The sequence below is a fragment of the Lepidothrix coronata genome, unplaced genomic scaffold, assembly GCF_001604755.1.
Source record: "Lepidothrix coronata isolate B3197 unplaced genomic scaffold, Lepidothrix_coronata-1.0 Scaffold1, whole genome shotgun sequence".
Classification (NCBI taxonomy): domain Eukaryota; kingdom Metazoa; phylum Chordata; class Aves; order Passeriformes; family Pipridae; genus Lepidothrix; species Lepidothrix coronata.
Genome location: NW_016690181.1, coordinates 17,029,856 through 17,054,886, shown reverse-complemented (window position 1 = coordinate 17,054,886; position 25,031 = coordinate 17,029,856). Strand labels below are relative to the sequence as shown.

Genomic DNA, 25,031 nt, shown 5'->3' with positions numbered 1-25,031 from the left:
AAAATGAGGAGGATAAATGTACAGGCAAAAATAATGTCTTGTGCTTCCTGGAGCTGCTACAGGTTTCTAGACTTACTCAGACTATTCCTGATGCTAGAGAGCAGAGTCCTAGCACATGCAAATGAAGAATCAATGGGCAAAATTCCATTCATTCTGTGCAGAGCAGGACTAACTCTGATGCTGGAGGCCTTTCAGAGGTGATTCCTGTGAACAGAATGCTCTGTAAGACAGGTTAGCTGCTACAGGAGACAGGTACTCACCTCAGTCCATAGGGATTATAGACTATGGGAAGTAACATAAGATCTCTGCATCCACACAAAAACTTGCATGGCCACAGAGGTAAATGGTAAAGCAGCTGAGTGCTACAGATCAGCTCAGCAAGCCCTCACTGCTTGATCCTGCTTTATCTGCAGCACAGGCGTGTGTCTATGCACCTTTGGCAACCTCTCCATGACATGGGTTTGCAGGAAGTCCAGGCATGGCCTTGTAACTGAGGGACCTGCTGCCTCTTGGTAGGTGGCTGGGGGCAGAGAAAAGAGCAATGCTTGAAACCATCTGGGATAGGAAGGACTTGGGAGACAAAAAGATAACTTTGAGAGGATGTTTGAGAAGCCCCCGGGGTGGCAGTGGGTTTTGTTGAATGATTTATGCCCCAGCTGATTAACACTGTCATGCTGCACACAAACTTCTCACAGGTGAAGGCAAGTACAACCCCCCTTCCCAAGTAGCCTCAGGAAAAATGAGCCAGCTGCTCCGTGGCCAAAGGGCTCCCCAGGACTGTCCTTATGCTCATGGGGTCAGCAAAACATGGTGGGACAAAACACCTTTGCCCCCTCCAATGCCTTGTCTTCATTTTGGTCATGTGTAAAGCAGAGACAAAGCCTGCAAAGAAGAAGACATTAAACAGAAGCCTTGGTGGGTCCACCAGAGCTTCAAAAGCTGGTGGAACATGCAAGACCTTGACGGTGGGGCTCTTGCAATTAAGATGGCCCATGTGAGTAAGACATCGACCCTCGCTGAAAATTTTAGAGTCCTGGAGATCTGGTGGACAGTGGCTGTCAGGTTCCCAGTTTGTGTCTGTGTTTCATTGCAAGTGATGCACCCAAGGGCACGTGGGCAGGCAGTAGCAGAGGAGGAGCACCCTGGGGCTCTCCCCATGACCCCACCACCTCCCACCACGTTGGTCCGAACAGCTATGAAGCTGACCAGCTCCTTCTGGGCTGGCCACTCTGCAGCAGCAGCTGCTGCTGATCCAAGTGGAAAGCCAGAGGCCATTGCCAGGAGTAGCCCAACAGCAATTATTCGCATGCATTTTGTGTCCTGCTGAGATCCACCAACATTTTTTCATCACCTCTGCCAGTGGAGCAGCTGATTAGATGAGACCTGCTGGGTCATCTCTTCACAGTTATCTCCAGGGTAATCTGTTATCTAATAGTTCTCTGGGGAGGTCCTTTTTATGGGCTTTTCTATTACTGATGATAACGTGATGCTCAACATGTTGTGAAAACAAATCTGATTTGTATGTCTCAAATAGATGATTTATTTTGATATAAACATATGCTTTAGGGCTGTGTATTGCTGCGTTTATTTTATGGGGCAAACATAAAATAAAACATGGTCTGTATTGCTTTATCACCTGCTCACTTAAAAAATGGAGGTGAGGTATCAGGTTTCTATCAATTGAAAGTCTGCTCTTTTTCCTAAGGTGAGTTTTCTCTTTTCTCCCTTTTTCATGCGCTGTGCACTGCTGGGGTAGCTCAGCCATGTGCTGGTCTCCTCCTTTTCCTCCTCTGTTAACAACCACATGGCTGACGAAAGGTTACAGTCTCTGGAGATGACACTGTAGGTGTCGGTGACATTTCACCAGAGGTGGCATTGCTGAAAAGGCAATTGATTTAATGATTTTGTTACTAGAGTGGTGCTGCCACCACTTCCCCAGGATGAGATTTCATCACTCTCAAAGTGGGTGTGAAGACAGTCAACAACCTAAAAATATCAAGAGTTTAGGAACGGCAGGAAGCCACGGCAGCAGGAGAATTAGCTGGGAGGGGAGGGGGGGTGGTGCTGCAGGGACTTTCTCCCTTTCTTTTTTTGAGTGCAATGGGATCGATGCCTGGGGCTTGTGGCTGCCCCCACTGTGAAACACAGTTGGACTCTCCAGAAAAGCTTCTGACTCACACAAGGGGAAGTGGTGTGAAGCTGTGTGTTCACTAAAAGTAAAACAGCCCAGGTGGGGTATCTGCAGAAGGTGGGGAGCCCTTAGTGCCTTTTCAGCCCTATGTGTCTCATCTTTGCTGTCGACCTCTCCCCCCTGGACAGTGGCAGGGCCAGCACTGATTTTCTGCTCACTTCCTCCCACCTCTCTTTCTCAAAGACCAGGAGAAACAGCCTCCTCCCTGCAATGGAATGCAGACACCGCTACTGCAGGTGCGAAAACCACCACCTAACTCTTCGAGGTGCCTCCAGGGGGTGCACTGCCTGGGGGGCTGGCACAGCCTGCACAGGCTCTCTGCCCTGTGCTGTGGTACCTGGCAGTGCCTCACTGCTGTTTGTGGTTTGCTTGGCTGGGCTGGCCCGGGCTGAAGCTGCAGGAACCATGCTGGGGCACAGCAGGCTACAGTGTCCCTGTGCTCTTGCCGGGCAGGAGCCCCACGGGTGACACGGGGGCTGCAGAAAGCTGGTGCCCCAGCTTAGTGGCAGAAGAAAGGTGGCAATTGCTCCTACCAAGGGATGAAGCACTAAGAGAGGACTGCCAGGAAGAATAGGGTGGAAGACCTGGACCCAGCCACCCAAAAACTCTCACTGCTGGAAGGAAATGGCAGGGAAGGCCAACTACCACTGCAACCCAGGGGTGTACAGCTGGACCACCTCATTTTCCAGGTGTTGCCAGCTGGGAAGCATCTCAATGGCAATGCTGGCAAAAGTAGTCTTGAAAAATACTGCTTAAGGAAAGGAGCAATATTGAGACCTGTGACCCCAATGAGAAACCAATATATTTTAAAGTGTTGCTATAAACCCCAGTACTCTGTTCCTCCACAGACAGATCAGACGGAGCAAAGTGAGTGATCAGGCGCTTGACAAATGCAAAACATACTGAGTCATGGAAAACAAGGGCAAGGAGAAATTGTGCAACACCAGAGAGCACTGGCTCTTAATTTGAAAATAGAAATGTAATTGGGAGTTGATCATTGGTCTTCCTGGATCACAAATCAAAAAATCACTTCAAAATCCCTGGGCAGAAGATAAAGCCCAGCACGAGTGCATTGCAGCCCAATGACCTGGTTTTATCCAGGTCAGCGGAGACCAGGACATATGAAAAATGATCAGGATTTTGCCACTAGCCTTTCTGGGTGCTGGCAGAGAAGGAGAAACCCCATAATTGGGCAAAACGTGTCTTGGAGCTGGTATAACAGGGAAACTGGGCCTCAACAGTGCAGTCATCTGAGAATCCAGTGAAATGGGTCTCCTGTGAGTGGTGCCCCGGGAAGGCTGTTTGGCCTTCTGTTTGGCAGGTTTAGAGAGGAAATCTGGGGATTTTTAACTCCTACTCACAGAAAGCTTCTCTACTGAAAGCATCGTCATGTTTCTTGGTTTAAGCTTCAATGACATTTTTCAGATTTACTTTTAAGGCTAACAGAAGGGGAAATGGGCTCTAGTTCCTCTAGAAGGAGAAGATAGTGTATTTTTAAGAACAGATTATGCATGAGGACTAATTAACTTGGCATTTACAGCTTAGCATTCTCCTGGATAAATTTTCTCCAACCAAGACCACGTTCTGTTGCAAGAAAACTTCTGTCAACCATCTCTTTCCTCCTGCTGTGTTGTATGCTGTGATATTAAGGTCATGAGCCATCTTCCACTGTCCTGCTCAGTGACTTCCAATTAACTAATGAGTAAAGTGAGGATCTCAGGTACGGTTTAGCTGTAAGGACTGAGTAATGTCTCAGTGGGGACATCTCTCTTATGGTCCTGGTCAATGTTTTAACAGCTATAAAGTGTCAAGAGGGACAGGCTCCTAGAGGGGCTTGCTACAGAGCAACAATTTAACAGCAGAGCTGCTGTTGTTTCTGATCCTCATAGACAGGAGCTCTGAAAAGGTCATTCTAATGAGGAGAAGGAGACTATGTAGGTGAGGAATTTCTCTCTTCCTCTGGTTCTAAGGCCTTTACAAATAATTTGCTCTCTGAGCATGCAGTGGTTATAGTTTGCAGGCTGGGGGGATGGACAGCCCAGACACATGGGCAGGATAAGGCAGGCAAAAAGCTCTTGTCCTTGGTGCTGCAGGTGTGCAGGGCACACTCATCAGCAACCTGTCCCACCACAGAATCTCCAAAATCCTGTTTGCTTGTGCTGTGCATGCGCTTCATGGCTGTGTGGCATAACGGGGCAGTGCCCGCTCCACCTGGTGGGAGGTGCAGCTGAAGAGAGAAAGCGTAACCTTGTTTCAACAAGGGGTGCTGAGTTTATGCTGATAATATTTGGGTGTTATTTAACCCTCAGCAAAGTCCTCCCTCTCCTGCAAAGATCATTTTCCACCCCAGGGAGCATTTCCTGCCCTCAGGAGAACATTCGGCAGTGCTCTACTGGGAATTCATACACTATCTAAGTAGTTATTGTAAAGAAGGGAAAAGGGGTTCACCTGTACCTATCCAGGGACCATCTGAGCACAGTGTCAGCTGAAAAAAACCTCCTTGGAGAAAGCTCTAACGTAATGAATCACTGTAATCTGTACAAAGGAAGTTAATAGGATACTCTCATTCAAAAATTGTATTAGAAGACACTGATGACAACGAGCCCACATCAGTTGCTCTGCCCGCACTTCCGCTCTCTGCCATCCCAAATCAAGTTAAGGTGATACAGATGCACCTCTTATTGCTTTAGGGGAAAAATATGGCTTGTTTTTTCCTGAGGATCACAGGTAACTAATGCAATAGAGGCCAGGCACAGCAAAGGCAAAGCCCCAACCTTGGTACTGTGATTGCAGTGAGGTCAGTGAGGTATCCCCAGAACCCACCTTCAGGAGGGAAGGTCTCATGACTCTGCATGACAGGATGAAGGGTTAATGTGCACCAGCTGTAAGACTAGTTTGTGGGAGTGCTGCAGGTCTGTACAACTACGTGCTCATGTGCAAATAGAAACCTTGAATTTCCTTTACTCTTTTAGATTTTATTCTCTTGATTTTTAAGCCTGAATTGATGCATCTTCGACAAGCAAGGTCAGTTATTCGCTTTCACCACCATACCCACAATACCAAACTATAAACATAAGCCGTGGTGGTGGGTAAACAAAGAGACCCAAAAGACACAAACACAAAATTCAAACAAAACACTCACTTGTAAAGCCCAGAAGCTCCAATAAGGGGTCCAGTATGTTAAACATGATACAAACAAAATGGACTCAGCGTCCAGGTCTTGAAGCTGGTGAGTGAAAGTTAAGGCAACCTGGCAAGTGAAGAAGACAGGCAATATGGTAAAAGGAAGGACATGAGGTTTTAGTAGAATTACCTGTGTGCTAAGATGATCCATAGGAGATTGGTGTTAATTACCCACTGTTCCCACAGCTCTCCTGCGTGGAATATGCTGCTTACCCAAGAGCCCTTCACAGTTGCATTTAAGTGGTGTAGAAGCAGCCTCCCAGGGAGCATCGCTCAGAATGGACTGTCTCCAGGTAAGTATCACTCTATGGGAAGAAAACCAAGGTTATGTATTTAGTAGAGTCACTTGCGTGTATTTATCTCCCCAGAGATCATGGCTGCTCACCACCACTAAACTGCAGGCTGGCCCAAACTGCTTTCAAAGAAAGCCACCCCACTCTCAAAAAGGCTCCAAATTTTGATCTCTTAGTTGATGCAGTAAATATCCTTTCTGCCCTTGAGCTGAAAGAAGTGGGTGCTCTCGTCAGGCAGAGAACAACCAGAAGCACATCTCTGAAGCACATGATGTACTGAACTCTCTGGAGACTGCTAATGATGTTTGATTAATTTTCATTATCAGTATGAGCAAGCTTTGAGCTCTCTCTGCATCTGTCTTATTTAGAGTTGTCTTTTCTTTCTCAGTTAAATAGCAGCTTCTACAGACAGTGATCTAATTGTTCCCCAGCACCTGCTTGAAGCCATCCAAGTTAAGGATGGACATCAAGTAATTTGCAGTACACGTGATTTGGTCTTTAAGGCTCAGATCAAATAAAATGGAATAGCAGATCAGCCAGTAATTGAGGTACTGTGTAGGCTGATACTGGGGTCACAGAAATGCTTGGGCTAGATAACACTGAATAGTGGACTGAATCAAAATACACATGTTGTGGTCACTAAGAAGCAGGACAAACAGCCTTCTGGTAGATACCCTGAGCTCACAACCTACAGAATGCTTTCTGTCTATGGGGGCAATGAGCTTGTTGCAGTGGATTTTATACCAAGCCTTTGCAGTTCTAAAAAATCTCAGCAGCCAGGGCACACTGAGTTCAGTTGCTGCTGGTGAGGCAGAAGCCCAGGAAGGGTTATCTGCCATCACCTGTGGGACTGTCAGCATCCTCCAGTGCAGTGCAGAGAGCACCTCACGCTGAGCCCTGTGAGGGTGAACCCAGCTCCAGAGTTGGGTCATGCAGTCACAAAGAGAGGCACGAGGCAAGGGGTGCTCAGAGCACTGCAGTCAGAGGAAGGGCGCACAGGGTCTGGCTCACCAACACAGCCACGGTGCCCCTCTTACAGGCAGTTGCCGCTCCAGGATGTCCTGAACTCATCTTTATGCTACACATTTTTCAGCTATACCACCAAAACCATCAGCTCCAAAGACTTCTGCCTGGACAGCTGCTGGCTTGACTGATCTGTATTTGGCCCAAGGCTTCACTATTGCAGTGCCAGGAGGCACACAACTTTTGGAAGATTGGCAGGACAAGGTTCCCCACAACAAAAGCAGATCTTTCTCTCCGGAATATTAGTCAGAGCAACTCCTTACCATCTCCTACATGAAATCAGGAGTTACCCGAAGTGCTGTTAAATATTAATTCACTTCAGCATACATGGAGAAACAGCACCAGTGAAAAAAATATATAGTCTCTGCAGCTAAACCAAAAGTCATTCCCGACTAAATTACCAAGCAGCAGTGTGCAGTGTAAGTGGCAAATCAAACTCAGCCATTCTCCCTGCGTTTGGGTGATGGAGAGCTTAATGCCTCTGCTCTGACGATCACTATTTCAAATAGACCTTTTTTCTTTGTAAAATGCTCTTCATTAATTGAAGGAAGAGGCGTTGTCTGGGTTGAAAGTCAGAGCCTGGGCACGCTGTCAGATGTGATGAGGCAGTCAGAGGGAAGCTCGCAGGGAGCTGCTTTGCAGGGTGTTGTCATGGGAACAGAGCAAGTAGGGCATCCGCCGCTCGCTCCGTATCCTCCGCACAAACTCTGGCGATGCGGTGGCATAAAATCGATTCTGTTAGCAGCGCTAGGAGAGCCAGCTCTTAGGTTGTCTCTGTAGAGATTTAATCTGAATGAAGCACAAAGGCCAGAATCTCCCTTTATGTAAAAGTGATGTCACTCCCTCTGGTCTGAATGAAGTAAGACTTTTTGCCGTCTGAGTGAGCACCAAGGCACAGACATCAGTGTGGAAGGACTGACATTAAAAATACCTCGTGGAACCACAATTTCGGCTAAGATCCCTCCCAAATGAGTTCACCTTAGAAAGCAGTTACTCAGGATCATGTTTACTTAGATGACTTCATTTGATTTTAAGTTTTTGTGCACATTTTAGTTGCCTATGAATTTGACAACTGTAATGGTTAAGGGCAGCAGACAAAGGGTTAATCCTGGTCAGCGTGTACATCACCATGGTGTACAAGCTCAGAATACAAAATACTGCCATTGTGTCAATATTTGTGGTCATCTGAAGTACCTGAGTCAGTTTGCACAATGCTGTCTTTGAATGCAACTTACCTTCTCTATGCAGGTCTACGTATATGGAATTATTGGAATTTCTTTGTAAGAAATACCTTGTGTGATACTGTGGTTGCTAGGGATAAGCAATGGTTTCCTGGCTAAATAAGAATACAGAGATTCCTGCTCTTGCAATTATAAGGGATGAAGTATCTAAAAGAAAAAGAATATTGCTAATGTTACAGAGATCAGTGGAAGTAGAATCAAATGCAATAGGTAAGCCAAGATCTAAGAAAGGTTGAAAATGCCAACTGAAGAAAGGTTAAAAGAGCAAAATGTAATTCATTGCCTCCAAGATTTCACTTGCCCAGGTCTGCTGGCAAAGTAAAGATCTCCTAATTAAAGCAGGCATCTGCAGTGTAACTGCATTGCTGCCCAGGCCAGCAAGATGCTGAGTGTACACTCCTCATTTCCTATTGACACCGAAGTGTGAATGAGGGGCCCACATCCAGCCAGGGCTTGCTTGATGTGCGCTTTGGAAAAGTGAACAAAATAGCAGGCAAAGGAAGAAAACAGAGCCAATGCATGGAGGGCTTCCCAGTTTTCTTGTTGAGATTGTTGATTAAAGCCCCTTTGCTTTAGCCCCTCTGCTAACCTATAGCAACAAGTTTGAGAAAAGTAATGATAAAGTTTACCACAAAAAGGCCTGGTGTTATATCATAAACATAATCTTACCTTGCCTTTAACATATCTCTCACTGCCTATGGTATTTCCATGCAGGCTGATGCAAAGATTGGAATGAAATGGCTGGCACTGGGTAGAGCATGTTCTGGATTCATAGTGACTTCACTTTTAGTGCTGATCCCTTTGAATACAAACCAGGCAGCACAGATTTATTACAGTATGGGAAGGAAACTGTGGTTCCTTTTTGGGCATGGTTGCCTCTGCGCCTCTGGCAAAAGTTCTCTGAGGAAGAAGAACAGGGAGTACAAGACAAAGTGTTTGGAGCAGCACTGACCTTGTCTCTCCCAAGGGCAATGCATGCAGGGTGTCCGAGGTCCTGCTGGGTCAGGGCTGGCAGAGGCTATTAATACATTTTGGATTAAACAAACAAATGCAGAAGCTGCTCTTGATGCTGCAAGGGATGAAGCCAGAGTTGTGGATTTCAGACCATGGTTAAAGAGCTGAAGCCCCATTCTCACCTATAAGCTGCTGTTCCTTGTATTTGCAGTGTGTCTCCTTCACTGAAGGAAGGGACGTGCACCAGGAATTGCATTGATAAGAGCATGACATATGTCACTAATTCAAACCATAAGCAAAACACGGCACGCTCGCTCCTGATGTATGCAATATGGGGAGTCAGCTGCTCCAGTGCCAGAGTACTGACTGACCTTGCATTAGCAGGGAAGGACCTTGAACTCTTACAGCCTGCAGAAAAGTCAAGAGTGGATTCACTGAGACAGAAAGATAAAATAAATGCAGAGCTCTTTCAGCACTTCGCTCCATTTGCTTCCTATCATAAATATCAATACAAATATAGAAATACAGAGGTGAACAGTTTGCCTAGCTTGTCCTTTCCATATGCATGCATTTCTGCTGTGAAAGGCTTTATGTAACTCTCAACAGCAGATTGCAAAATAATGCCTCCGTTGTGGAAGGAAGCCACGAGCCATTACATTGCATTACTGTAATGCAATGGGTCTCTGAGGTGAACTATATTTGGAGAGCTTGCTTTTATTGTAAACCTTGTACCCCATCTACCCCACTGGCATCGATTTCTCTTTGTGATCTCCAGAGACCAAAGACCATAAGGACAGAATACCAGATAGACCTGAACGGACCCACTGGGGTTTTGTCCCAAAACAGAAACTCATCAAATAAAACCCTGCTGTTTATTTTAAGGGATGCAGTACCAGTAACAGAACATATTCAAACAGATGCTGGTGATCCATGTGCTGAAAGGTGAATTTCTCACTAGCTTAGAGCAACTGACTTTGTAATTAATTGATTCCAATGTTTCTTTGCTAAGTAAGGGGTGCCATCATTTTAATTTTTTAACTGAACATAGAGAATAGACAAAGAAGAATCTGCATTTATTTTGTTTTTCTTCTGTGCAAATGTCACATGGCTTTCATGTTGGCAATGACTGCAGAAGTGCTGATTCAATCACTTATTTACATAATCCCCTCAGATTTTTCTTTTATATTATTGTTGATAATCAACAGATTTTCTCAGATGGGAAAAAGAAGAGAAGCAGGCAAGTTCTGAATGTGAATAGGCTGAACTGACATAAAAAGGTGGTAATTTGCATTAGTAAAAAATAATCATAATGCAGATGATTTAAATTATGGTAAATACTGTCTATCCCTACCTGCCCTGAGGAACATCCACCTTGTGACAGTGAAGGCCTGTTCAGCTGCAGTGTGTGAAGCAACCCTACTAATTGTTTGGAACAGCACAGTAGAGTCCAGTGTAATTACCACTTAGTGCATAAAGGTACTTTTCAGGGAAAAGGTTTTAAAATACCTATATTCACATGTGAGTCAGTGCAGCACAGTAAGCAGGAGCAGAGACACAGTTTAGTGCCCTGCTGGCTACAGAGATGATATGACTTCGGGAAGGCTCCTGCAACAGGAAAGGAAATGCAGAAGCTCACTCTGAATGCCTGGAAATATAAAGCTCCCCTTCTGGGAGATTAGCTAGCTGAAAAGCAGTTATGGTCAGGGCAATAATTTAATAATTTTCTTAAAATCACCTTTGATTTACATTTTTTAGCTGTCTTTTCCCTTTTTTTTTTAAACTGTACTTTAATAATATTGCTTCTGATACTCGTGAGCTGACAAACCATTTTTAAAGAAAACCTGAAAAAAATCTAAACTTTAAGATAGGAACTTCCAGTACTCTTTTCTTAATAATTCATCCATCAGTTTAGTTTACTAAATCACTGCTTATTGTTTTCTGGGGGAAGAATGGACTCGTCTTCTAGAAATAATCTCCTGCAGCACCAAGAGCCTGTGGCTCATAAGTTCCCGTTTATTTTCTTGGAGTCCCTGGATTTGAGAAAGCTCCCAGACTGGGCTTGAAGGTCCCAAAGGCTGTTCCAGTCATCTAAATAAAAGTGCATTTATTACCTGTGTATCAGAACTCTCTGAATGTGTTAAAAAATTAGTTTATCAGGCTGTCTTTTCCTACACTGAACTCTTCCAAATGCAGTGATGCCTCTGAAACTGCTTATTATTTATTTCAGCTCAAAATGTGATCCGTGTTCTTCTAAAGATTCAGCATGTTTTTCAACTCAGCAGTCAATCCGCCTGTCGTAGACTGTGACCGTGGGTGGTGGGGAAGACACAGAGCCACCTTCACGCTTCAAAACACTTTCACTGCAGATACAGTCATTAAACAGACAAATTGTTTGGCTAAGGCTGAAACCTGATGTGTGCTCATTATAGTCTGCTGGCAATTTTCCCTGAATTTTAAATAAAGGTGTTTTGTGTTTCCATAGTAACTCAAGCTCCTTTGCTGAGATGCCCGATGTGCTGTTGGTATTACACAACTCATTGTATTAGAATGAAGTGAACAGCACGATTGAAAAGTAAACTGTATCTAAAGGATTACAAAATTACAGCCAATAACTGGGGGCTGGGGAAGGAGGGGGAAACAGAGAAGCTTTTGGCAATGTACAGCATTGCTACTTAGCAGTTTAGACAGAAAATCATAGAATAGTTTTGGTTGGAAGAGACCTTAAAGATCAGCCTGGTTCCAATACCCCTACCAGGGTCAGTGACATCTTCCACCACACCAGGTTGCTCAGAGCCCAATCCAACCCGGCCTTGAACACCATCAGGAATGGAGCATCCACAACTTCTCTGGGCAACATGTGCCAGTGCCTCACCATCCTCACAATAATTTCTTCCTAATATCTAATCTAAACCTAACCTCTATCAGTTTGAAGCCATTCCCCCTGGCCCTCTCAATACCTGCTCTTGTAAACAGTCTCTCTCCATTTTTCTTGTAGGCTCCCTTCAGGTGCTGGACTGGCTATAAGAAAGACACAAGGTATGAAAAGGAGGAGAGGGAATAAATGGGCTGAGTCACACAGGATGCTGTTCCTCTGTGAAGTGTGTCAGAGGAGCTGAGATGAGGCCACACAGTTTCCCAGGCTGGGCTCAAGCCCTTGCTTGACAGCAGCTGCCATGCCAGGGAGAGAGGCTGGATCCAGCTCTGGCAGCATCGGGTGGATTTGGGGTTCCTACACGAGTAAGGAAGACTTGTAGACTGCTTGATCTGCCAGGTCTTAGGGCTGGAAACACTGCTACTCACAAAGGTTGGCTGCCCTCTGCAAGGTGAACATAGCCCTCTTGGGCAGAAATAACTAACAATCACACAATGAATGGGGAACATTGCTGAATTTTAGGGATATCTTCTCAGGGAAACATCTGTCTATAAAATGCATGAAGATTTATACAATTTATATAACTGTATACTCAGATGTGGAAAAACTCGATTATGTGCCACTTGCACACCTCATTTAGAGTCCTACTAATCATCACTTCTAACCCATTTCAACAGGCCCAGGATCCAGGGAACTACAGGCCTGTGAGCCTAACCTTGGGTCCAGGCAAGGTTATGGAAGAGATCACCCTAAGTGCAGGAAAACCAGGGGATCAAGCCCAGCCAGCACGGAATAACGAAACGCAGGCCCTGCTTGACCAACCTGATCTTCTTCTATGACAAAGTGACCCACTTAGCAGATGAGGGAAAGGCTGTGGATGTGTCTATCTAGACTTCAGTAAAGCGTTCAACATTGTACCACAGTAGCCTCCTAGAAAAAATTGCCTGCTTGTGGTTTCGATGGGTGGACTCTTTGATGGGTAAAAAACGGGCTGAATGGCCAGGTCCAGAGAGTTGTGGTGAATAGAGTTCAGTCCAGTTGGTGGCTGGTCACCAGTGGTGTTCCCCAGGGCTCAGTTTGGGGGCCAGTCCTGTTTAACATCTTTATTGATGATCTGGACGAGGGGATTGAGAGCATCCTCTGTAAATTTGCAGATGACACCAAGTTGGGTGGGAGTATTGAGCTGGTCGAGGGTAGGAAGGCTCTGCAGAGAGACCTGGACAGACTTGATCAATGGGCTGAGGTTCCACACGGTGAAGTGCCAGGTCCTGCACTTGGGTCACAACAACTCCACACAGTGCCACAGGCTGGGGGAGGAGTGGCTTGAGTTCTGCAGAAAGGGACTTGGGGGTGGTGGTCGGCAGCCAGCCCAGTAAGAGCCAGCAGTGTGCCCAGGTGGCCAGGAAGGCCAATGACATCCTGGCCTGTATCAGGAATAGTGTGTCCAGCAGAACTAGGGAAGTGATCAACCTCATGTACTCAGCACTGATGAGGCCACACCTCAAGACCTGTGTCCAGTTCTGAGCCCCTCACTTTTAAAAAGACATAGAGATACTGGAGCATGTCCAACAAAGGGCAACAAGGCTTGTGGAAGATCTAGAAAACATGTCTTGTGATGAACGGCTGAGGCAGATGGGGTTGTTTAGCCTCCAGGAGAGGAGGCTCAGGGGGAATCTCGTCACTCTCCACAACCACCTGAAGGGAGGTTGCAGTGAGATGGAGGCTAATCTCTTCTGCAGTCCCTGTGATGAGAGGACCAGAGGAAATGGCCTTAAACTGACAGGAGAGATTCAGATTAGGTATTAGAAAAAAAAATCAGTGTTATTGTGGTCAGGCATTGGAACAGGTTGCCCAGAAAGGTGGTGGAGTCACCATCCCTGGAGGCGTGTAAGGGGCGTCTGGATCTGGCGCTGGATGATGTGGTTTAGTGGTTCAAGGGTTACAGTGGCAGTGCTGGGTTGGCGGTCGGGCTGGATGATCTTAAAGGTCTCTTCCAACCTGGACGATACCACGATTCTACAAACAGTTTAGTGCCGGCTGGCCCGCGCCCCGGAACCATCCTGCGGTGCCGCCGTTCCCGCGGGGCCGCCAGCGCGACGGACGACGTCTCACGTGAGGGCGGCGGCAGGCGGAAGTGATGGCGGCGGGCGGCGGGGGCCCGACGGCGATAGAGCGGCGATAGAGCGGCGGGGCCCGACATGGCGGTCCGCGGGGCGCGCCTCTGCTCGCTGCTGGCGCTGGCCGCGCTGGCAGGGCTGGGCGCCGAGGCCAAGGTGAGCGGGGCGTGGGGGTCGGGTCGCGGCGGTGCTCCCGGTACCGGGCCCTCCCTCTCTCCCTCCCGTCCCCGCCGCCCCGGGGGAGGCCGGGGCCGGTGTTTTCGGGAGGCCGGGGGAGCGGTGCCGGGCGGCCCGACCTGTCGCCTGCCCCGTGTTCTTCGCCGGCCTCGAGCTCTTAGCAATTGATGTCGCTTTGACGCGGTGCCCGGGGCCGCCGTCACTCAGAGCTACAGCCGGAGACGGGCTTCCGTTCCCGAGGGTGCCGGGGCTGGGCCGGGCTCCATCGCGGTGCCCCGCGGTACCGCGGGCTCGGCTCTCCCTGCCCGGCCCGGCCTCGCCCGGCTCCGGCTGCCTCTGCTGTTGGTCCTGCTGGGTTCACGTTTGGAACTGTTACCTCTTCTGTCAGGGAACATCGTGTCTTCTAATAGTAAGAGTGCTTCCTGTTGTCAGATTACCTGCGTGTCTGAGTTTTCTCCTTTTTAATGATAATCAGCTTCTCTATGGCGAGATCAGAAGTGACTCGGTGTGTGGTGTGTATTTACTCTGCTCTCGTGGGCCCCGCCTGGAGGGCTGTGTCCAGCTCTGGAGGCCCCGGCACAGGAAGGACACCGACCTGTTGGAGCAAGTCCAGAGGAGGCCATAAAAGCCATCATAGGCTGGAGCACTTCCCCTTTGAGGAAAGGCTGAGAGAATTGGGCTTGTGCAGCCTGCAGAAGAGGAGGTTCCTGGGTGACCCGATTGTGGCCTTCCAGTACCTGAAGGGAGCTTACAGGAAAGGTGAAGAAGAACTGTTTACAAGGGCCTGTAGTGGCAGGATAAGGGGGAGTGGTTTTAAACTGAAAGAGAGTAGGTTTAGATTAGATATTAGAAAAAAAAATCTTAACTGTGAGGGTGGTGAAACACTGGCACAGGTTGCACAGAGAGGTTGTGGGTGCCCCATCCCTGGCAGTGTTCAAGGCCAGGTTGGATGGGGCTTTGAGCATCCTGGTCTAGTGAAAGATGTTACTGCCTATGAATGCAGTAGAGTTGGAATTAGATGATTTTTAAAGTCCTTTGCAACTCAAACCATTTTATGATTCTGTGATAGTGCAGTCAAGGTTTTCCAATTGACCTCTGCCCACTTAGTGTTACTCTGACTTCGTTGTTCAGTGTAGAAGTTCATTACCTATACTTGTTCACACTTTCTTTTGTAACGCCACAAGAAGTTGCCTTGAACTTTAGATAAGCCATGTTCCCTTGTCTCTAATTATTTCCTCAAAGAAGTTACTCTGATTTGGGTTTGAGAATGCTTTCATCTGTAACTCCTGGCTGACCATCTGTGTTGTCTCCCTAGGGTTTTCTGTTCATGTGCAATTTGGGAAAGGAATGAATTATCTTGTTTTAATATACTAGACGAAGTGGTCTTTTTTTTGAAATTCCATTTTCCCCAGTAGTGATCTAGATGTTTTGGGTGCTTCTTCTTTTTTCTTGTCCATAACAGTTAATTCTCCTCACTTCTTTGTGCAGTGCCTATTATTGTTTATATAAATGTTAATTTGTTTCTCTAAAACTGGCTTTGACAAGTTTTCATAGTTTTTCACCTTTACCTTGCCTTTGTTTAAAATTCCTGTTTTGTACTTTTTCTCTACCACACAATAACCTGTGGCAGTTTAAGACAAGAGGACCACAGGTTGCACTATTCACTCCAGTAGTTTTCCTTAGAGAGTTGTTTCTCTTGTGGGCAGGAAGGACAGAATTATCCACAGAGGTTTCTTTGCCACTTACATTTGGGTTTAGTATCCTTTCATTCATTTTGAGCTCATCACTGTGTCTGTTATGCAGCTGCCCTCATAAGCTGAATGGTTGAGTAACCAGCATCAGCAACTTCTGCATGTGTATTTTTTCTTATAAAGAAGAATGATCTTAAATTCCGGATTTTTCTCTAGAAGAACACATCTCTATCTCAAATAATAGTGTTGTTTGACAAATTGCTCTGCTCGATTAGTAATTTTGAAGGGTTGTTCTTAAACTTGTAGGAAATCCTGATTAAGACTATACAAAGATACTTGCAAGTAGCTTGTGTTAAATATTTCATGTATTGTGTGAAGAGTGTTTTCTGTATCCTTGGTTACTGATGATAATTTGTTCTAAGCATGTTGTTTACTTTATAGAATTCCGAAGATGTCCGGTGTAAATGCATCTGCCCTCCTTACAAGGACCATTCAGGCCATATTTACAACAAAAATGTCTCACAGAAAGACTGGTGAGTGTGTGTACCATACAAAATTATAATAAACCTTGCTGGTTAAACATTTGTTCTGTGGTGATTATATGTGACTCTCCTATGGTGGTGCCAGGAGAAGTCACATCTGTTGCATAACTTATTGGAACTTTTCTTTCACAAGTACTCCAGAATTCAGCTCTAGCAAGGAATAAGTCTTGAAATCCATGGGTTTTGCCCTGTCTTCTGTTTTGGTTTGCTTGCTTGCATGTTTAGTTGTGTATTTAGACTTGGAATTAGTAGATGGGAAGAAGGTGGTATATTTTGAACCCAGTGATTTGAAATGATGTGAAGGCAAGGAAGCACAGACCTGGAACTGGGACTCAGGAGAGTTGTCTCTGCTTGCTCCACTCTTGAAATCCATCCAGTCATTTAGACTCTGTTGTTTCTGAAGGTCTGCATTGCTCTGAATAGCAGCCAGACAGTGCAGGGACGTGACGTGGCCTGAGCCATCTGACAGCACATTTTTGGGGAGAGAGACAAAGGTCTTGCATCTCTATGCCTCAGCAAGGTGCTCTGTTATATCATTTAGGCAGCTGTGGCATGTCAGGCCCTTCTCCAAGCTGAGGACTGATGTGCCTGGCCATGGATGAGAGGTGGGGGAGAAAGGGAGCTGACAGTGGTTTGTTACATTGGCCCAGCTCCCATGTGTAATTTCACCTGGAGTGTCATTGCCTGTGTGAATCATCAGTTAAAATACCATGTTTTAGAGTTGTATTGTTCCTGGAAGTGCTCAGAGATTCTTAGGTCAGCCTATTAAGGCGTGACATACTTCCTGATGTATTGACTCTTCTTCAGTTACATTAAGAATTGATAAAAAACTTTTCAGTCTGATGAGTAGCAGCAGGTTGGCATCTTGGTTATGCAAAATTCATGCCCCTAAGTAGGCCCACAAAAATAATTATAGAAATAAAATCAGAGATATGATTTGATAGATATGGTATCTACAGAGATATGTAGAGCTGTGCCTTGACTTATTAAATTACTTCCAGAAGAAGTGTGAGAAACAAGGCTGTGTATTTTGTTCTGAACTAATAAACATAAAACACAGTGTCAAATCAAAATTATTATTTTTGTCCCACATTATTTACTTAACATGATTACTCCTACTATGACAAATTAAGTTGCAGCAATGAAACATGTTGATAGAATTCCAGCTGCAGCAGGCATTTCAGAGTAGCACTGGTACTGGTTTTATTGTTAATTCCCACTCTACAAGTGAAAGTGGATTTTTTTTTTCAGTGGGTACTGCTTAGTGTGGGCCTTACTAGCAGAAAAGACCCTGTTTCCCATTAAATCAATATTAGTACTCATTGAAGTAAAAATTACCTTTGAAGACTTGACTAATTTTATGATGACAGGCACTGTTGCATATGGGATCTCAAAAATCTATTTGATTACCTTAAATCTTGTTTTGTTGAGATTATTTCTTAATGAGCATGTGGGATGCTTTATCTCTTTGATCTTCTGTTTGAGATATCTTCTTGCCACTTGTAAAAGACTTGATTGCTAGTTTATGTGCAACAAAACGAACAAATTCAGTGCTGTACTTTGGCTTCTGCATCAGTAAGGTAATCTGCATGAGGTAATCTGCATCAGTGCAAGATTAGTTATGGAATAGAACTGGCTGGTGTGCACCATTCTTTAGGTATTTGATCAGTTAGTCATGAGACAAGCCAGATCAGTTTTTAGTGTCTTTATGAATTATGTACAGTATAATGACTACTTACTGCTGGCTTGTCCAGACATAAAATGAAAATTTAATGTTTAATGTTGAGCCTGTTATGTGCCTCATGATATTCTTATTTGGATGCTTCAGTTCTCTCTCTTGGAATGGTCTGTCCCTTGGCTTCAGGCTGGCAAACAGCACGTTATGTGAACATCAGTGTGGGCTGGGGTGCTCTGACACCACTGAAAGCACTGACCCTCCTGGAGTCAGGCTTGGAACTGTTCCAGGCAGTCCCATCCTGTGCTGGGGAAGCAGGGTGGTGCCCAAGTGTTTACAGGGTTAAATAACCCACTTCCAGAGCTCAAAGTACAAACACCCACCCTCTGCAGGCGCTGGTGTAGAGGCCTGCAGTGGTGTCATGGACATGGGGGGAAGGAGGACGCCCTGTCCATGAGCTGAGTGAGCTAGAAACCTGCCTGTGCAGGAGCTGCCCTTCTGACAAGAGCAGCTTGCCTTGGAAAAACTACTTTCTTGGTGCTGTTACTGTGTGTGCAAGGGAGAGGGTGGTAATGTAGAGGCAGGTGGGTGGGAAAATCGTTTAGAAAAGTGTCAGCCTTTTCTGTATTTTCTTCTAAACTTGCCCTGGAATCACTGTCCAAGAAAACACATAATCTCAGTTCTAAGGTTCTGATAGATTTTACACTTCCTAGCAACTTGAAACACTGAACTGGAGAGAAAAACCTGTTGACATTAGTATTTTTATATTCTCAGTAACTACTGTACTTAAGCTACGTGCAAGATTTCTGCAGAACTTGTGCAGCATATTGATGCAAGCTTCCAGTCATAGGAACAGCAATTGCACTGATTATAATCCACATGTATTTTTGATTTTGCAGCTTGAATGCTGCACTCTTCCACAGAGCAGAATGTAATTCAGCTTTCACATAAATAAGAAAGATAAACCTTTCAATCCCCTCCAGAGGCTGTGACTTGGCACTCAGTAGTTGTAGTTATGAAGAAGAAATGCAAAGAAAACAGTGCCTGGCTGTGTGTTTTGCAGCATTGTAATTTAGCCCAGCGGTGTTGAGTTCTAGGCTGCTGCTGTCGCTTCAGGCAGGATAAAGGCCAGGATAAGGGCCAGGATAAAGGCAAAACAGGATTTTAGTTTTGCCAGTGGTCTGGAGAGACCCTGGCGTCTGAACTCTGAATAACCAACCTAAGTCAGCAGAAAGACTGAAATTACCTAAGTTGTTGTTGGAAGCAGTTGTCTCATGGCAGCTGGATTTTAGTACTGTGGTATAGAGCACCCATAGTATTGTCAACCACACTTTTTGACGTGGGATTGACATACATTTTGTAATCTTTTAAGTCAAATTGTGCTTTTGCTGAAAGCTGAATGCTCTTTATTCACTATCCTGAGAAACAACCCATCTGACCTCCTTTTTTTTTTCTTTCCTTTTTTTTTTTTTTCAACTCCTGTACCTTGTGATGACAAGAAAAAAGAACTTCAGTTCATGAATGTCACAGAGAGGTTAATCTCCCTTCAGAGAGTGGAAGGATAGAATAAGGCTCTTTTGAGTATGATGAAGGAAGAAGTGGAATTAATAGCTGGAATTTACTTGCATCCATCATGTCAGTGTCAAATAATGCATTTGTGCTGGATTCATATCCTTGGACTTGTTCTGCTAACAGCTTTAATACTTTCACTGAAAAATGAAAACACTGTATTGAGACAGAAAGCTCTTAAAACTTGTCTAGCAGCTTGTCAATAGCTGAATATCTTGTCTAAGTGAAATAATTGTGGAGCAGGGATTTAGTTATACCTCCAGTTTAGAACAACTGAACTTAAGCAAAGGTGGCTTCTCAGCTCCTGCAGCGTAGTGGAACAGCTGAGATAAAACCAGCTCAAAACTGACTGGGCAGTTTCTGTCTTTTCTTCAGTGATTGTCTTCACGTGGTGGAGCCTATGCCTGTCCCTGGGCCTGATGTAGAAGCCTACTGCTTACGTTGTGAGTGCAAGTATGAGGAGAGGAGCTCTGTCACAATTAAGGTAAATGTGATTTTGTTGGCATATATGAAATACTTCAACTGTTTAGTAAATATGTCTGTTGTCTTTTAGAGAAATATTCTTTTCAAAGGGAAAACTTTTCTAAAGCAGCCTAAGATTGAGCTTTTTTTCACAGTAGTTGCTCACAGTTTATCTTGAGTGGTAATAGTAGTGTCAAACTATAGCTGAAGAAGCGATTTTGAGACCCTTTATTGAAGATCATTTGAGATTAGGCTTTACACCTGGCTAAATGCTGTTAAGCTTTGGGCTTTGTTTTTCTGATTATTTTAGGGGACCTCTCATTACTTGTCTGCCTTACTTGCTTGCTATAAATTTCCTTTATACATTGGCAAGATAAAAAGAGCAAGATTGTCCATGTTTGTTCTAACAGGTGTTTTCTGTGTTCTTTACATTCTTGTCCTATTGGAGCCATTGAGCCCTGGACTGGGTGAATAGATTGTGCAGTGTATCTTATGGTCTTTGATAACACAGACCACTTTTTTTGCTATTTTAGAAGTTTGGTATTTTGTTTTGTGTTCCCATTTTGCTTGGTGACTGAATGCAGATCTGTCCTAGAGAATGGACATCACTGGGTGATGCCCCAAATTAGTAAGCCCACTTTAATGGTCAGACTGAACAGTTGTCTTTGTTGAGGTGAGATTTATAACACTGAATTGTTTTAAGAGGGATCACATAAGATTTTTAGCAAGCTCTCACTAAGAGGAACTGTTTCAAGCTAATATACATCTGCCCCAAACCCTATTAATACCAGGTTGTAGTTTGTTGGTTTTCCTCTCTTCGTGGGTTTTAAGTCATCTGGTGACGCTACCAGAGATTAGACATTGGGTGTACTCTTCTTTTGGTCCTTGTTGTGAGACTGTGGGAAGAATGTCATAATCCTGGTAAACTGTGCTTGCATTATTTAGGTAACAATCATCATATACCTGTCTATTTTGGGCCTACTTCTTCTGTACATGGTGTACCTCACACTGGTGGAGCCTATACTGAAGAGACGTCTCCTTGGACATTCACAGCTCATACAAAGTGATGAAGACATTGGGGTGAGTTCACCAGTGTGTTTGTGTACTTGGTGAGCATGAAGATTGGGATGTTTAGTTGATAGAAAATTATTTGGGATGAGCAGCTTTTTTTTGCCAGGCAGTGTAAATGCTTTCCCTGAAGGGAGAGCATAAAAAAAGCTGTGTAGTGACTTCTGTGAAGCCATTCTTTCATTTTTCACTGGGCTAGAAAGTAGTAAGGGGGGAACTGCTTCAGTTATCCCAGCTCTAAGCACAGATTATTTTCACAGAGAAGAAGCTGTAGGAATGGAGGTAAGCATATATGTAGGAGTACAACTTAAGTGTTAGTGATCCAGAGTCTTGCTGGTGATCACATTTACACAAATTGCTTACTGCTCAGATTGCTCTGTGCAAAAAGGAGTGGTTCCATCTTCTTTTGCTCCAGTTTGAATTTGTTGATGCTAAAAATTCAAGAAGAAATTGCTATAATGAAGTAAAGTAGTGATTGATGCAGAAATAATTTCTTAGTATTGCAGCTAGAAATCAAAATGTGACAGTATATTCCAGAACAACCTTTTCTGGGAAGAAAAGGGGAGTAGTCCATTAGTGATGCAGTTCCTGTCATTACTGGCCTTCCTAATCTCCAGCACTGGGTAACAATCATGTATTTTTGTTGTGAAATCAAGGCACATAAAACACAGCTGATAAAAACTATTATCTAGGAAAATGCTTAATTTTGAATACTTAATAACCCTCTTGCCAAACAGCAACACCTTTTAAAGTGAAGATGCCTTATGAGTATGTCCCACTGTTTCTGAAATTCCTTGTGGATTACATATAGATATGTTGCAACTATCTTTGTATTGACACCATAAGATTTTCCCTACGTTGTTACTTAGGGAATTTTGGGTTGAGGGGTTTTTTATTTTTTTTTTACTTATGCTGTATGCTATGGCTCAGACAAATTTGTACCTTAAATGAATTATATTAATACCACCAAATCTGGGTTAAAATCTTTTGGCTGTAGGTGGAAGAAGTGAAATAAGTCCCGTGGCACAGTTCACGTGAACTGCAGAATGAATTTACCTTAAAATCTGGGTCCATCTTAACCAATGCTGTGTTGGCCTGAGCTGTTCTCTGACCTGTGCCTGTGGAGTCACTAGTGCTTTTATCTGCAGTGATGCTTGGAACAAATGACACCTCATGTCCTTGCTTACTTCAAGTTGCTCCTTTCCTGTTAATCCTCCACCTGTTACAGTGAATGTAACATAATTTAAGGTCCCTCATACTCATCCTTGCCTTCCCTCTTGCAAGTTCTTGAGTATTCTTGTCACACTTTGGAAATACCATGCACACTGATTTTTGTGGCTGAATTTCAAGCGAGTATGTTTACTCTTTCTCGTTGCCTGTTGATAACAGTGGTAACTGATGAATGTAAGCCACTTCCTTAGTCCTCTTTCTTATTAAATTCTTTTTTCCCTTTGTTGTCTACAGAGAAATTGAGAGTAGCTAGCCTTTGAGCTGAGATTCTTGTTTATCAGGAAGGCCAGTACCATCCAGCTTGTCCTGCGTTCTCCCACCACCTGTTCTATGGTAGAAATGTGGTGTTATTGTGGTTTTGTTTCCCTGTGAATGAAGGGATCTGTCACCTGTTAAATGCCTGTTCTAGGTATATTCAACTCTACAACTTTTTGTGGTGAGATTACAGCTCTTCTGGTCATGGATTGTCTCTTGTTCTCTGAGCATATTTATTTGAGGCTCATGTGTGGCTTTGGAACTTGTAGCAATCACTTCAATAGGTATTGTTGATGATAATCTCTGTACAACTAAGAACTAGCACTGAGCTGCTCTACACAGTCATGTCACAAATAAAGTAGCCATTAAAATGAATGTCTTCAAAAGTGTTCTGGAAAAAAAAAGGACTATGACATGTAGGCATTCAAAAAGACAGTTATTTAATACAGGACATAATTACATTATTTTTCATTATGCATTGTATATATGATGCTTTCTGACATAGCCTTAGCAGCATGTCTTTGGACTTTGTCCAAAACAGTTTGGTAGACCTGAAGGAGTTCTATCAAAGCTCAGTTCCAACATTTACTATTTATAACTTTGTTATATTTCCTAGAAGGAAAATAGAGCTTTGCAGGTACTGCTAGAAAACAGACAGAGTAAATATAAAACAAGCACTGGGTTTTTGTTGAGTTCTGTCACTTAAACAGCTGTATTGACACTGTGCTTTTAGACAGCTCAGTACAATAGGCTTAGTTTGGTAAACATCAGAGTGTGTTGGTTTTATATAGAAACTCTGTGTGAACATCCTGAACTGCCTGGCAGTAAATGCCCAAGAGCTGGCAGAGAACTGACTCGGAGATTCATTTTTAAAGTGAAGTGCATTCATGACTGGGAGGCTCCCAGTGCCTGGGTCTGTCCCTCCAGCTTCTAATGGATGCAAGACCGTGGTTCTAAACCTGCAGCTCACCATGGCATCTCTGGGCAGCAGATGATTGATTGACAGTACAATGAAGTGTGGTCTATTTGGGAAACCTGTGGAAGTTACTGCGAATGAGAAATTGAAGTACAGTTCTAACTATTAAAAAACTTACTTAGTCATTGTTACTGACCTGCTTGTTGAAACAGCTTGTTTATCCTGAAAAAAAAAAAACCAACCAAAAAAGACAAAACCAAACCAAACCTTTGGAACAAAAGGACACAAAAGACTAATGTGGTTGCTCTGTGGAATCGCTGGGGCCTAACTATTGACTTTTGCCATTCCAGGATCACCAGCCTTTTGCAAACGCACACGATGTGCTGGCTCGTTCTCGGAGCCGCGCCAACGTGCTGAACAAAGTGGAGTACGCCCAGCAGCGCTGGAAGCTGCAGGTCCAAGAGCAGCGCAAATCTGTCTTCGACCATCACGTTGTGCTGAGTTAATTGTGTCTCAGTAAAACAACTCCAGGGAAGTAAAGTGGACTAATGGAAAGAGCTGACGTATGTCTTCCTGATCCTGCCAATTCAGAAGAGTTTTCTTGAATGATTTGTTGTTGATTTAAAAGAAATAAAGAGAAAAAGTGTTTGAACTTTGAAGGAGTGTACTGGAGTGGGAGCAGTTTTAAAAGATTAGGTAACCAAAAGCTAAAATCTTTACATTTTCAAATGGCTTTTACTAACGAAACTGAAAAGAAAACAAGCCCTAAGACCTTGGGTTGCCACTGTGGTACATTATTTACAGTTGTGACTTTATGGTGGTTTTTAACTATATATTTCTCTTTACTATTTATGTGGTTAAAAAGTACCTGGGAACACAGTAATTACTTACAACTCACTAATCACTTTATGTAAAGACCTTTTGTAAATATACTTGGATTTTCTGCTGATTAATGCTAGGTACTGGAAATCGAAGTCTTGCAGTGTAGTTTTCATATCAGAGAATGAAATCCTGCTTGGCTGTATTCATCATTTGGTTTCTTGCACTCGTACCTTCAAGATGCTTGTATGGCAAGTGATGTCTGCAGATTTAAGGTAAAACATAATGGACACTGACTCTTTGAGCTGCATATTTCAAGTACTGTGATGTAGATAAATTCAAATGCAGTGCACATCAAGACAGTGTTATTTTGTTCTATTTTGCTTTAATAGCTTAATATATTGTAGGTGTATGATAGCTCTAAAAAAAATTTTTCCCTTTCTTTTCATGGGTAAAGTCTCAGGAGTTAGTATATGATGAAATATTTATTATAAAGATCTTCCTGCATTTGTCTGGATTGATGGTGTAAGGCACATACTTTCTCTAGCACCTGTCATCTTGGGAGTTAGGTGTATTTTTTTATCTGTGACTCTGTACTCATCTCTCTTAAGAGGTATACAGTTGCTAGATGACTAACTTTCATATATCCCCTTTGGAATGTAACAATTAAAGATAAAACTGATTTTTGAAAAATGGATCTGCATTATCAGTTTGTCATCATTTTTCTCCCTCTTTATGCTGCACGCAAATCCC

The 25,031-nt window shown here is 44.0% G+C and overlaps 1 protein-coding gene across 2 annotated transcripts; it reads left to right on the top strand.

Moving 5' to 3' along the window:
* Window positions 1–13,879: 13,879 nt before the first annotated feature.
* TMEM9B (TMEM9 domain family member B) lies at window positions 13,880–24,973 on the top strand. 2 transcript variants are annotated; one of them, XM_017811995.1, is made up of 5 exons: window positions 13,880–14,030; window positions 16,184–16,275; window positions 19,904–20,012; window positions 20,936–21,070; window positions 23,810–24,973. In XM_017811995.1, the coding sequence occupies exons 1-5, from the start codon at window positions 13,956–13,958 to the stop codon at window positions 23,963–23,965; spliced, it is 567 nt and encodes a 188-aa protein (XP_017667484.1). In that variant the 5' UTR covers window positions 13,880–13,955; the 3' UTR covers window positions 23,966–24,973. The 2 variants fall into 2 exon arrangements, with proteins under 2 accessions (XP_017667484.1, XP_017667493.1); XM_017812004.1 differs by lacking the exon at window positions 13,880–14,030 and adding an exon at window positions 14,383–14,460.
* Window positions 24,974–25,031: the final 58 nt, after the last annotated feature.

Coding starts and splice junctions, on each gene's coding strand:
- TMEM9B (XM_017811995.1), top strand. CDS start 13,956: ATGGCGGTCCGCGGGGCGCGCCTCTGCTCGCTGCTGGCGCTGGCCGCG. Junction 14,031..16,183: donor GGCTGGGCGCCGAGGCCAAG/GTGAGCGGGGCG, acceptor TTTACTTTATAG/AATTCCGAAGATGTCCGGTG. Junction 21,071..23,809: donor AAAGTGATGAAGACATTGGG/GTGAGTTCACCA, acceptor TTGCCATTCCAG/GATCACCAGCCTTTTGCAAA.